Below are 12,812 nucleotides of genomic sequence, written 5' to 3'. Positions count from 1 at the left end.
ATAGAACATACATATCGATAATTACCTTAAATATAAGTGGATTAAATGCTCCAACTAAAAGACATAGATTGGCTGAATGGATACCAAAACAAGACCCATATATATGCTGTCTACAAGAAACCCACTTCAGACATAGGGACACATACAGACTGAAAGTGAGGGGATGGAAAAACATATTCCATGCAAATGGAAATCAGAAGAAACCTAGAGTAGCAATTCTCATATCAGACAAAATCGACTTTAAAATAAAGACAATTACAAGAGACAAAGAAGGGCACTACATAATGATCAAGGGATCAATCCAAGAAGAAGATATTACAATTGTAAATATTTATGCACCCAACATAGGAGCACCTCAATGGCAAATGCTAACAGCCATAAAAGGGGAAATCGACAGTAACACAACCATAGTAGGGGACTTTAACACCCCACTTTCACCAATGGACAGATCACCCAAAATGAAAATAAATAAGGAAACACAAGCTTTAAATGACATGTTAATCAACCTGTACTTAATTGATATTTATAGGACATTCCATCCAAAAACAACAGAATACATTTTCTTCTCAAGTGCTCATGGAACATTCTCCAGGATAGATCGTATCTCGGTAACAAATAAAGCCTTGGTAAATTTAAGAAAATTGAAATCATATCAAGTATCTTTTCTGACCACAATGCTATGAGATTAGACATCGATTACAGGAAAAAAATCTGTAAAAAGTACAAACACATGGAGGCTAAACAATACACTACTAAATAACCAAGAGATCACTGAGGAAATCAAAAAATACCTAGAAACAAATGACAATGAAAACACGATGACCCAAAACCAATGCAGCAAAAACAGTTCTAATTTTGTTGTTGTCATCCATTTACAATGCTTGGTGTTAGTTTATTTATTTCTTGTAAAAATAAAATACAGTGTGTGTGCATTTAAAAAAAAGCAGTTCTAAGAGGCAAGGCTATAGCAATACAATTGTATCTCAAGAAACAAGAAACATCTCAAATAAACAACCTAACCTTATCCTAAAGTAATTAGAGAAAGAAAAACCAAAAAAAACCCAAAGTTAGCAGAAGGAAAGAAATAATAAAATCAGATCAGAAATAAATGAAAAAGAAATGAAGGAAACAATAGCTAAGATCAATAAAACTAAAAGCTGGCTCTTTGAGAAGATAAACAAAATTGATAAACCATTAACCAGACTCATTGAGAAAAAAAAGGGAGAAGATTCAAATCAATAGAATTAGAGATATAAAAGGAGAAGTAACAACTGACATTGAAGAAAATACAAAGAATCATCAGAAAAGATTACAAGCAACTGTATGCCAATAAAATGGACAATTTCTGGAAGAAATGGACAAATTCTTAGTAAAGCACAACCTTCCGAAACTGAACCAGGAACAAATAGAAAATATAAACAGACCAATCACAAGCATTGAAATTGAAAGTGTGATTAAAAATCTTCCAACAAACAAAAGCCCAGGACCAGATGGCTTCACAGGCGAATCCTATCAAACATTTAGAGAAGAGCTAACACCTATCCCTCTCAAACTCTTCCAAAATATAGCAAAGGGAGGAACACTGCCACACTCATTCTACAAGGCCACCACCAACCTGATACCAAAACAAGACAAAGATGTCCCCAAAAAAGAAAACTACAGGCCAATATCACTGATGAACATAGATGCAAAAATCCTCAACAAAATACTAGCAAACAGAATCCAACAGCACATAAAAGGATCATACACCATGATCAAGTAGGGTTTATTCCAGGAATGCAAGGATTCTTCAATATATTCAAATCAATCAATGTGATATATATTAACAAATTGAAGGAGAAAAACCATACGATCATCTCAATAGATGCAGAAAAAGGTTTTGACAAAATTCAACACCCATTTCTGATAAAAACCCTCCAGAAAGTAGGCATAGAGGGAACTTACCTCCTCATAATAAAGGCCATATATGACAAACCCACAGCCAACATCGTTCTCAATGGTGAAAAACTGAAACCATTTCCACTAAAATCAGGAAAAAGACAAGGTTGCCCACTCTCACCCCTGTTATTCAACATAGCTTTGGAAGTTTTAGCCACACCAATCAGAGAAGAAAAAGAAATAAAAGGAATCCAAATTGGGAAAGAAGAAGTAAAACTGTCACTGTTTGCAGTGACATGATACTATACATAGAGAATCCTAAAGATGCCACCAGAAAACTACCAGAGCTAAACAATGTATTTGGTAAAGTAGCAGGATACAAAATTAATGCACAGAAATCTCTTGCATTCCTATACACTAATGGTGAAAAATCTGAAAGAGAAATTAAGGAAACACTCCCATTTACTACTGCAACAAAAAGAATAAAATACCTAGGAATAAACCTACCTAAGGAGACAAAAGACCTGTATGCAGAAAAGTATAAGACACTGATGAAAGAAATTAAAGATGATACAAACAGATGGCGAGATACACCATGTTCTTGGATTGGAAGAATCAACATTGTGAAAATGACTATACTACCCAAAGCAATCTACAGATTCAACGCAATCCCTATCAAACTACAAATGGAATTTTTCACAGAACTATAACAAAAAATTTCACAGTTTGGATGGAAACACACAAGACCCCAAATAGCCAAAGCAATCTTGAGGAAGAAAAATGGAGCTGGAGGAGTTAGGCTCCTAGACTTCAGCCTAAACTACAAAGCTACAGTCATCAAGACAGTATGGTACTGGCACAAAAACAAAAATATAGATCAATGGATCAGGATAGAAAGCCCAGAGATAAACCCACACACATATGGTCACTTTACCTTTGATAAAGGAGGCAAGAATATACAATGGAGAAAAGACAGCCTCTTCAACAAGTGGTGTTGGGAAAACTGGACAGCTAACTATAAAAGAATGAAATTAGAACACTCCCTAACACCATAAACAAAAATAAACTCCAAATGGATTAGAGACCTAAATGTAAAGCCAGACACTTTAAAACTCTTAGAGGAAAACATAGGCAGAACACTCTATGACATAAATCACAGCAAGATCCTTTTTAACCCACCTCCTAGAGAAATGGAAATAAAAACAAAAATAAACAAATGGGACCTAATGAAACTTAAAAGCTTTTGCACAGCAAAGGAAACCATAAACAAGACGAAAAGACAACCCTCAGAATGGGCGAAAATATTTGCAAATGAAGCAACTGACAAAGGATTAATCTCCAAAATATACAAGCAGCTCATGCAGCTCAATATCAAAAAAACAAAAAACCCAATCCAAGAATGGGCAGAAGACTTAAATATACATTTCTCCAAAGAAGATATACAGATGGCCAAGAAACACATGAAAGGTCGCTCAACATCACTAATCATTAGAGAAAAGCAAATCAAAACCACAATGAGATATCAACCTCACACCAGTCAAATGGCCATCATTGAAAATCTACAAACAATAAATGCTGGAGAGGGTGTGGAGAAAAGGGAACCTTCTTGCACTGTTGGTGGGAATGTAAATTGATACAGCCACTAGGAGAACAGTATGTAGGTTCCTTAAAAAACTGAAAATAGAATTACCATATGTCCCAGCAATCCCACTACTGGGCATATACCCTGAGAAAACCATAATTCAAAAAGAGTCATGTACCACAATGTTCATTGCAGCTCTATTTACAATAGCCAGGACATGGAAGCAACCTAAGTGTCCATCAACAGATGAATGGATAAAAAAGATGTGGCACATATATACAATGGAATATTACTCAGCCATAAAAAGAAACAAAATTGAGTTATTTATAGTGAGGTTGATGGACCTAGAGTCTGTCATACAGAGTGAAGTAAGTCAGAAAGAGAACAACAAATACCGTATGCTAACCCATATACATGGAATCTACGAAAAAAATGGTTCTGAAGAACCTTGGGGCAGGACAGGAATAAAGATGCAGACGTAGAGAATGGATTTGAGGACATGGGGAGGGGGAAGGGTAAGCTGGGACGAAGTGAGAGAGTGGCATGGACATACATACACTACCAAATGTAAAATAGATAGCTAGTGGGAAGCAGCCGCATAGCACAGGGAGATCAGCTCGGTGCTCTGTGACCACCTAGAGGGGTGGGATAGGGAGGGACGGAGGGAGGCTCAAGAGGGAGGGGATATGGGGATATATGTATAGCTGATGCACTTTGTTATACAGCAGAAACTAACACAACAATGTAAAGCAATTATCCTCCAATAAAGATGTTAAAAAAAATAAAAAGTAAAAAAGATAAAAAATAAAAAGTAAAAATAAAATAGAATCCACCTTCCAATACAGGGGATGTGGGTTCGATCCCTGGTCAGGGAACTAAGATCCCACATGCTGTGGGGCAACTAAGCCGTGCACCACAACTACTGAGCCCATGCGCTTTGGAGCCCGTGAGCCACAACTAGAGAGAAGCCTGTGCACCTCAAGGAAGAGCCCACGCCCCGCAACAAAAGATCCCGCCCCAACTAAGACCTGAAGCAGCCAAATAAATATTTTTTAAAAAAGAAAGAAAAAAAGAAATTTAGGGAGCTAACTAAGCTAAACAGTTGAGAATTACTCGTGTCTTAGCAGATGCCGAAGCAGTGGGTATAAACGAGTTCACAGGTGGAAGAGGACTGAGAGGGAATGCAAGGGATGTGAGCCCATGCCTTGTGAAAAGGAGACAGAGAAACAAGGGTCAGAAAGCTAGATGAAGACAGAATGTTGATACCAAAACCATGGGGGAAAATGTTCAAGAAAGTGCAAGTAGTCATTAGTAGTAAAGCCAGTAGGAAGTGAAGTAAAATGGAGATAAAAATGGCCATTGGATTTAGGTACCGGTGGCCATTTGTGAATGACGGGCAGGAAGGCAGACTGAACCGGGGCGAGAATTAGATGGAGAAAAAGAAATAACCGTGCTGACTGCTGTTCTAAACACTGCAGATACGAATCTCATGTAACGTTCACAGTAATCCTATGAGGTAGATACTCGTATTTTCTATTTTGCCAATGAAGGGAATGAAGCAAAGAGAGGTTAGGTAGCAGGAGGGGTTCAATGGCACAGGGTCACCAAGCAGGTACGGGAGGACTTGACCCATGACTGTGACATCAGGTCCCTGCTTTAAACACCTCGTGACACAGCCTCTCAAGGTGTAGAATTGAAACAACTCTTTCAAGAAATTTGGTCATGAAGAAAGGATATGGGGCCCATAACATGAGGGAAATTGAGGAATCTACAATATTTTTTTTTAACTGAGAGAAACTTGACATTGTCTGAGAGCCAATAGGAAGAACTCAGCAGACACATCAGAGTGAAGGAAAGTTATATGGCTTAGTGTATTGGATCACTGGTCCTTTGTGAGCCCACTTCTGTCTAGAACTGGTCATAACATGATATTTTCAATAAAAATGAGAAAGGTTTGTTAGTCTCATCTATTCAAAGTCTTGCCTACAATCAACTTCTTCATTTAATTTTTATTGCACATCAGTAAAATTAAATCAATCATGTAAGATATTCCAAGCAGATGCATTTGTAAAAGAATATAAGGAAAATGAAAGATTAAGAGAAAATGGTTACAATGAAATTCCCAGTACTTCTCCTGCAGCAAACTTATGTTTACTTATGGCTTCACAAATACCTGAATTCTTGTGAATTCTTCTTCCAGGCCTTTGACAATGTTGTTTTCAAACTTTCTCCAGAAGTTAAATCCATGCGGCTCTAAACCTGGGGTTCTTTCCAGCCATGCCTGAAATAAATATTTTTCAAGTAAATACACTGTAAAATTTAAAATATGTAAAATGCTTTGTAACAAACATTTATGAACTTGAAACAGAACATTTTCATGGTTTAGAGAAACATACATCCTAAGTTGTTTTGTGTGTAAATATTTCTCTGTCCCTTCAATTTCTTCATTTATAAAATAGCAATATTTTATTCTCCTAATCTTAAAGGAAATCACATTAAAGATATTTACTCTTTATTAAGAAATACATTATTACAGAAATCCCATTTTTTTTCTATAAATCTATGAACATATCTATACATTCTTTTAATGAGGGCTTCTGGTTTATTCTGAAAATAGTTTATGTCTTAGGATCTGAAGGAATCATGACATGTATAAGATATGATTTCTTCTAAATGCAGGGACATTGTATACTTAGCAAATTTGAAATCACCTGACTGCTCAATTATTTTAAGATGCCACAGGATTTTTCATCTAGAAATGAAACCAAATCCATGCATCTCTGTGGGTTCTCACTTTGCCTATTTTTGGTTTTGAAATTAGCTTTCTGATTCTTTCTCTCTCTATCTTTATAAGCTGTTAAATAGCATTATCTATAATTTATTAACCTAAATCTATACTTACAATGCCCTGGGGATTCGTGAGCAGAGTATAATTCACTAAAATAAAAATTTAATTTGCAAAGGAAAAGACTTTGTCAAGGAAATCAAGACTACACAATGCTTATTTAATAATTTACTTATGCAAAAACAAATTAATAATTCCTCAAGGCCATTTACAGACCCACAGAGAATTAAGATATGAAGGGAAAAAATTCTGAAGGATAGAATCTTAGTGACTTAGTTTAATTAAGAAACACTACTTGTAGAACTTTTCAATTATGGAATATTTTAAAGAAATAAAGCTCATTCAATAAATAACCATACCCAATTTAAAAATCAGCTAATCGAATGTTGCTTAGCAGGAATATTTAAAAGGATTGTTATAATAAGATAAGGAGGTTATTAAATATTAACATATCATTGATTATATAAATATCTCTGAAGTTCTCAAGAGAGCTTTTCATATTTTAATTCGTGGAATTAAAGCTAAAGTATTTCTATAAATTCATTCTTCTCTTATTTACAATGAATGCGACCGAACTTTGGTATGAATTTTAAAATCCGGGTGTCGCAGAAGCTCAAGTAACCAGGTGTGCTGAGTTAGGCGTTCCCAGTGGCCTTTGCACACACACCTCTACCAGCTGCAGGAGGGTCCTTTCCTGCTCGGACTTCAGTAGTAGCTCGTTGTCTTCTCCCCTGAAGTTATCACGGTAGTGTCTTCTGTTGTAAGGGACCCTCAAGCTCTGAAGAACCCCTATCTTGTTTTCTAACAGTCGGAACTGCAGACTCTGGAAGCCTGATGCCGGGGATAAGTACTCTCTGTGAGAACAGGTGGGGGAGGGGGCAGAAGAGGAGGGGGGACATTGTTGTCGTGGTCAGTCGCCTGGTCAAGGGTCTCTTCTCTCGGGAAAGGTGGTCAGCGTGACTCTCCCAGGCATCACCAAACACAGACACACACCTGCCTAGCGTCGGCCCCAGGACTTGGACTTCACCGAAATCAGGACAACGAGGTCGTAGCCTTCGTCGTCACTGTCAGTGGATGTTCGCATAGTTTGTGAAAAGGCCCTATGTGTATGTGTGTGTGTGTTTACATGTAAACTTATACATACACGTGCAGACACGTACATGCATGTGTGTATACTCAGCCTTTCCCACGATAAAGACAGGTGAACACTGAGCAATATTTTTCATGCAGCAGTGCGAAAAGGTTCTTTATAAGTGTTACTCAGGGAACTCCCTGGCAGTCCAGCGGTAGGGCTCGGCGCTTCTGCTGCGGTGGCCCGGGGTCATTCTCTGGTGGGGGAAATCCCGCAAGCCATGCGGCCAGAAAAAAATATATTTTTCCATTTCTCTTCAAAGTTCAATTCATTAATCTCACTACCTAGTATAATTACGAGCACTGGTGCGACCCTACAAGTAGAATGAATGGAATGTTGCCCAGCACGAAGTAGGGCGTCACGGAGTGTGAGGACCGCCACCCCACATAGCTCTCCATCCGTACAGGTTTCCTTCCTCTAACTGGTACTAAAACTTCACGTTGTTAAATATACTACAAAGGAATTCTGCCACTTTTTATTTGACCGTCAAATATGTAGAAGACACTGTCTGTCCCATCAGTAAATACACCTGATGCTCTTAGGAAGATTTCTTCTCAAATTTTGGTTATGAAAAAAGATTTCATAGATATAGATAGATATCTGCCTGGATATGTACCTCTAAAATTTATGGTTCAACTGTTCAATATTCTGTAATAACCTAAATGGGAAAAGAACTTGAAAAAGGATACGGGTATGTGTATAACTCAATCACTTTGCTGTCCACCTGACACGAACACACCTGCGTATAGCTGTTAATCAACTATACTCCAATATAAAATACAAATTTAAAAATATTTTAAAATAAAAGGTATAGTTTAATCCATAACTCATGCTGACTTTCTTTATAGATCACTCCTGTTTTCTCTTTTATTTTTAGTTTTTCATCATTTAAATTTAGTTATGTATATTATAGCAGCCTTTTTAGCCATTTTGGTAAGTTGTCTAAAATCCTTCGGGGATAAAAACGGGGCACGCACGACGAACTGAAATTAACGGATCGTGCTCTGTTCACATGCAAGAGGACGGGCTGAAATGGTTTCCAGAGCTGCTGAAATGCGTGTGGTGATGCTTCCCAAGGGCTCCCGTGACAAGGCGTCAGCGGGACACGCCCCCCGCGTCACGCAGCGCGACGCACACGTCCTCCCCGGCCCGTCAGGGGGGAGGGTCACCCCGCACGTTGACAGAGCCGCGTGCGCACCTGAAGTCGTTGAAGTCCAAGGCTGTCATGGTCTCCAGGACGGAGAACTGCTGGACCAAGAGTCTGAAGATCACCGCCACCCGGTGCATCCGGGCCACCACCTTCAGCATGTTCCTCTCGTCCCTGACCTGGCGTTCGGGGTGGGGGGGGGGGGGGAGTCAGCGCTCCTCGGCTCGGGAAGGCGCCGAGCAGAGTGTGGTGACGGGGCTCCCGCCAACGCCGTCCCTCCTCCAAAGAGACCGCGCCCTTGCGTCGACACTGAGCTCAAAGCCGCTCTGAGTGCTGCACAAGCGGCGCCTGCAACCTCAAAAGCATTTGCTTCTTTAAAAATAGAAAACTAGGGCTTCCCCGGTGGCGCAGCGGTTGAGAGTCCGCCTGCCGATGCGGGGGACGCGGGTTCGAGCCCCGGTCGGGGAGGATCCCATGTGCCGCGGAGCGGCTGGGCCCGTGAGCCGTGGCCGCTGCGCCTGCGCGTCCGGAGCCTGTGCTCCGCAACGGGAGGGGCCACGGCAGTGAGAGGCCCGCGTAACGCAAAAACAACAAAAAAAGTTACCTGTGTGGGCTCCCCTGCTGGCGCAGTGGTTGCGAATCCTCCTGCCGATGCAGGGGACACGGGTTCGTGCCCCGGTCCGGGAGGATCCCACGTGCTGCGGAGCGGCTGGGCCCGTGAGCCGTGGCCGCTGCGCCTGCGCGTCCGGAGCCTGTGCTCCGCAACGGGAGGGGCCACAGCAGTGAGAGGCCCGCGTACCGCAAAAAAAAAAAAAAAAAAAAAAAAGAGCTAAGGCCAGCTACATTACTGTCAAGGTCATTGCAGAGCCCAGGCATCCCCTATTAATATCCAACTGAGGGCTTCCCTGGTGGCGCAGTGGTTGAGAGTCCGCCTGCCGATGCGGGGGACGCGGGTTCGTGCCCCGGTCCGGGAGGATCCCACGTGCCGCGGAGCGGCTGGGCCCGTGAGCCGTGGCCTCTGCGCCTGCGCGTCCGGAGCCTGTGCTCCGCAACAGTGAGAGGCCCGCGTACCGAAAAAAAAAAAAAAAAAAATAGAAAACTATACGGAAGCAAGTTTTAAGTGAATTCTGTACCCAAACTCCCCCCGATTCCTCAGCAGGCGTCTCTGTTCGTTTTGCTTGGAGGAATCAAGTCCCGGGCAGCGCGGGGACTCGTGCAGGCTAAGCAGGCCCCGTGGGCTCCGTCCTGCGGCGGGAGGCGCCTCTGAGCCGCACGGAGTTTGCGTTCACAGGTGCGAGGAGGGCCCTGTCCGAGGATGCATGGTCTCTCCTCCCAGCCCCCTTGGCGCGGGGGCTCCGAGCTGGGGGACCCAAGGCTGGGTCCCGTGTCCTCCGGGGGCGGAGGGAGGTGTGGGCAGGGTGCAGGCTGGCAGGGAGGCTGCGGGGGCTCCGCGGGGCGCCCCTCTCTGCCCTCCCCCGCCCGGTCCTCCTCCGCATCTCCCCCCTCTTTCCCCGCCTCTTTCTCCCCGTCTCCCTTTCCTCGCCATTGCTCCTGCCTTCGCATGCAAACGCTCACTAGAAATACAGTTCTGGTACCTACTGATGAACGAGTCGGCGTTGGCTGTCCTGGCAATCCACCTCGCTCGTCCCAGCTTTTTTTTAAGGGGAAAATATGGAGTTCTAAGCAAGGGGCTTGCAACTAAAATTTGAAAGGAACCTTGAAGCAAGGTGGAGACGAGGCTGGGAAGATGTGACTAAATCTTCTCCGCTACAAACTTTTCCCCCCGTTAAGTTATAATTCCACCATTTGGGGTTAAACTTTTCCCATTAATAATAGTTTCTACATTGTCCACGAGAAGTAGGAAAACGATATTGTGACATGGCAACTCACGTGGCCGTGCTGAAAGATCTCGCGAACAGAGTCCAGTTCCCAGAGGACCTGCTTAAACCAGAGTTCATAAGCTGCGAGGGGAAAATCACTGTCAGCTGGAAAGCGATGGGAGCCTTTTGACCATAACTATACGAAAGACACGGTTAACACACTGAAAGAGAAATCAAAATGTAACTGAAAAATCAATAAAGGCCAATATAGCCCCATTTTACGCTACAAACAAACCTTAGTGATAAAGTTATAACTGCCTCCTTTCATTGAGTGCTCGAATATGCCAGGAGTGTTATCCAGATGCTTTACATTATTTTCCAATTGACTTCTCTCAACAAAATATTGTTAGTGTCTTTGAGGATATAGCACGCAATCTAAATCTAATTTCCCATGTGGAAGCCGGAGGTGTGTGGAGAAGTGGAAGTGATGCTAAACTCCTATAGAGTGAGACCCTAATACGCATTAATCTAATGAGTACGACAACGTATTTGTTTCTAGGGACTTGGACTCCCTGGGGAGGACAAGCTATGAACAGGCTGAAAGTCTGGCATACGCATCTATTTCCCTCAGTTCCTAGCACAGTGTTCGGCGTAAGATAAACGCTGGGCGATTGTGATATAAATAGATGAATTAAACAGCCAGTGTCGTCATTAGAGGAGCCTGGAAACCAGTCATCTTGGGGATCGCTAGTGCCTTCTGTTCGGGCACAGGCTGGGCTTCCGTGCTAAGGAAGGGGATCGAATTGCACCTTTAAATTACATTTAAGGAGACTTTCAGAATCTATTTTCCGTATTTGGACGAAAAGAGCAAACCAAGTATTTTTGGATCAGTTTGTGAGTCACGTTTCCGGGTTTAACTTTGTGCAGCTGGTCCCACGACCCACTGACCACGTGGTCTGACGGAAGGAAAGTCCCCATCAGGCCACAGGTGCTGCCGTGCTGACTGCGCGCTCTCCCGTGAGCGCAGCGCTAAGTGTACGCTACTCGTGTCATCCTCACAACAGCTCTATGCATGAGAAGAAACAATCACTCTTTCCACCGTATGGGTGGGGAAATGGCGAGAGTTACTGGTCCAGAAACCTGACCGAGGTTACACCATCTGTCACGGACGAGCTGGGATCCGAAACGAATTTCTGATTCCCAACGCGTGCTGCCCTGCGGTGATTCCTCCCCTGCTGATTTTGCCTTCGAGCCACTGATAAAAATGTCAACATAAAAAACAGGAGAAGTAACACATTAGCCCCATTATTTTCCATTGTTAATTTTCTTTTAACTCAAAGGAGGCAATCATGTTAGCCAGTCTGTGAAGAAAACAATCATTTGAGGAAAAGGCACAAAGAATTGATAGGACGGGGAAACATCTAGAAACGCAGCACCGACTCGCCTGAGTCACTGGGCCCTGGTCAGCCGGAGGCAGTGTTATGACACCAACAATCTTAGAGGCAATCTAAAGGTTTGGGGGTCACAGACCTCTGAAAGACATGTTTGTGAAATTTTGCACAAAATTTCAAAGAGTTCAGGGACTTCCTAAACTTCCAAAGTCAAGGACTCTACGTTAAAAACCACTACCCAGAAGTCAGAAGTATGGAGAGTAAGAACACACATTTTAGACAAAATTCACATTCCTGTGTAGTACCAGCTCTCTGTAGGATACGTAAAGTGACAGTAAATGTGAGGGATCTGTTTCTTGAAAACAGTCTTCTAACGTTCCAAGTTGAAAAATAGTGACATCTTAGCTTGCAAATTCTTTGTGAATTCCAAGAGATAGAAAGCCCCCTTGGGTTTAGGACGGAGTCCTAACTGATCCAACAGGCACCAAGGGAGCAGGAAGAAGACTGTTAGAAATCGCAGGAGGAGGTCCTAGGAGAATTCAGCTGAAACCAAGGAGTCGCAAGCCTCCTAACAAAGGTGATTTCTTAGTCCTCCACCGTCTTACAGGTAAAAGTGTGGTATATTTCCTCATTACTGATGGAAAATGCCTAAGAATAGTTACTGTCCAACTTTGTGTGCAACTTACCTTGATGAGTTATGATGAAAAGATGCTCATCATGGATTTTATTTCCTTTTATTTCACTTTGAAGTTCCTGCGCATTCAAAACTTTTTCCAACTTGAAACAAAAAAATAGAAAAACTGATTTTGTAGAAACTTCCAGTTACAAGATGAATAAGTTATGTGGATCTAACGTATAGCATAGTGATTATAGTTAATGACAATGCATTACATACTAGATCTTAAGTGTCTCACCGCAAAAAAAAGAAATGGCTATTATGTGACATGATGCAGGTGTTAGTTAATGCTCTGGTGGTAATCACTTTGCCATATACAAGTGTATCAAATCAACGGTCGT

The 12,812-nt window shown here is 42.1% G+C and overlaps 1 protein-coding gene across 4 annotated transcripts in view; it reads right to left on the bottom strand.

Moving 5' to 3' along the window:
• TDO2 (tryptophan 2,3-dioxygenase) overlaps positions 1-12,812 on the bottom strand; it is a 50,550-nt gene that overhangs the window by 8,549 nt on the left and 29,189 nt on the right. For all 4 annotated transcript variants that reach the window (XM_067035405.1, XM_067035404.1, XM_059066299.2 and 1 more), the window contains 5 exons: positions 12,482-12,572; positions 10,475-10,545; positions 8,636-8,763; positions 6,973-7,159; positions 5,634-5,741 (listed from right to left, as the gene is read on the bottom strand). In XM_067035405.1, coding sequence (XP_066891506.1) covers positions 5,634-5,741; positions 6,973-7,159; positions 8,636-8,763; positions 10,475-10,545; positions 12,482-12,572 — 585 coding nt within the window. The remainder of the gene's footprint in view (positions 1-5,633; positions 5,742-6,972; positions 7,160-8,635; positions 8,764-10,474; positions 10,546-12,481; positions 12,573-12,812) is intronic.

Source organism: Kogia breviceps, chromosome 6 (assembly GCF_026419965.1).
Source record: "Kogia breviceps isolate mKogBre1 chromosome 6, mKogBre1 haplotype 1, whole genome shotgun sequence".
Taxonomy (NCBI): domain Eukaryota; kingdom Metazoa; phylum Chordata; class Mammalia; order Artiodactyla; family Physeteridae; genus Kogia; species Kogia breviceps.
The sequence above is the reverse complement of the archived record's forward strand: the minus strand, read 5'-3'. Positions and strand labels throughout refer to the sequence as shown.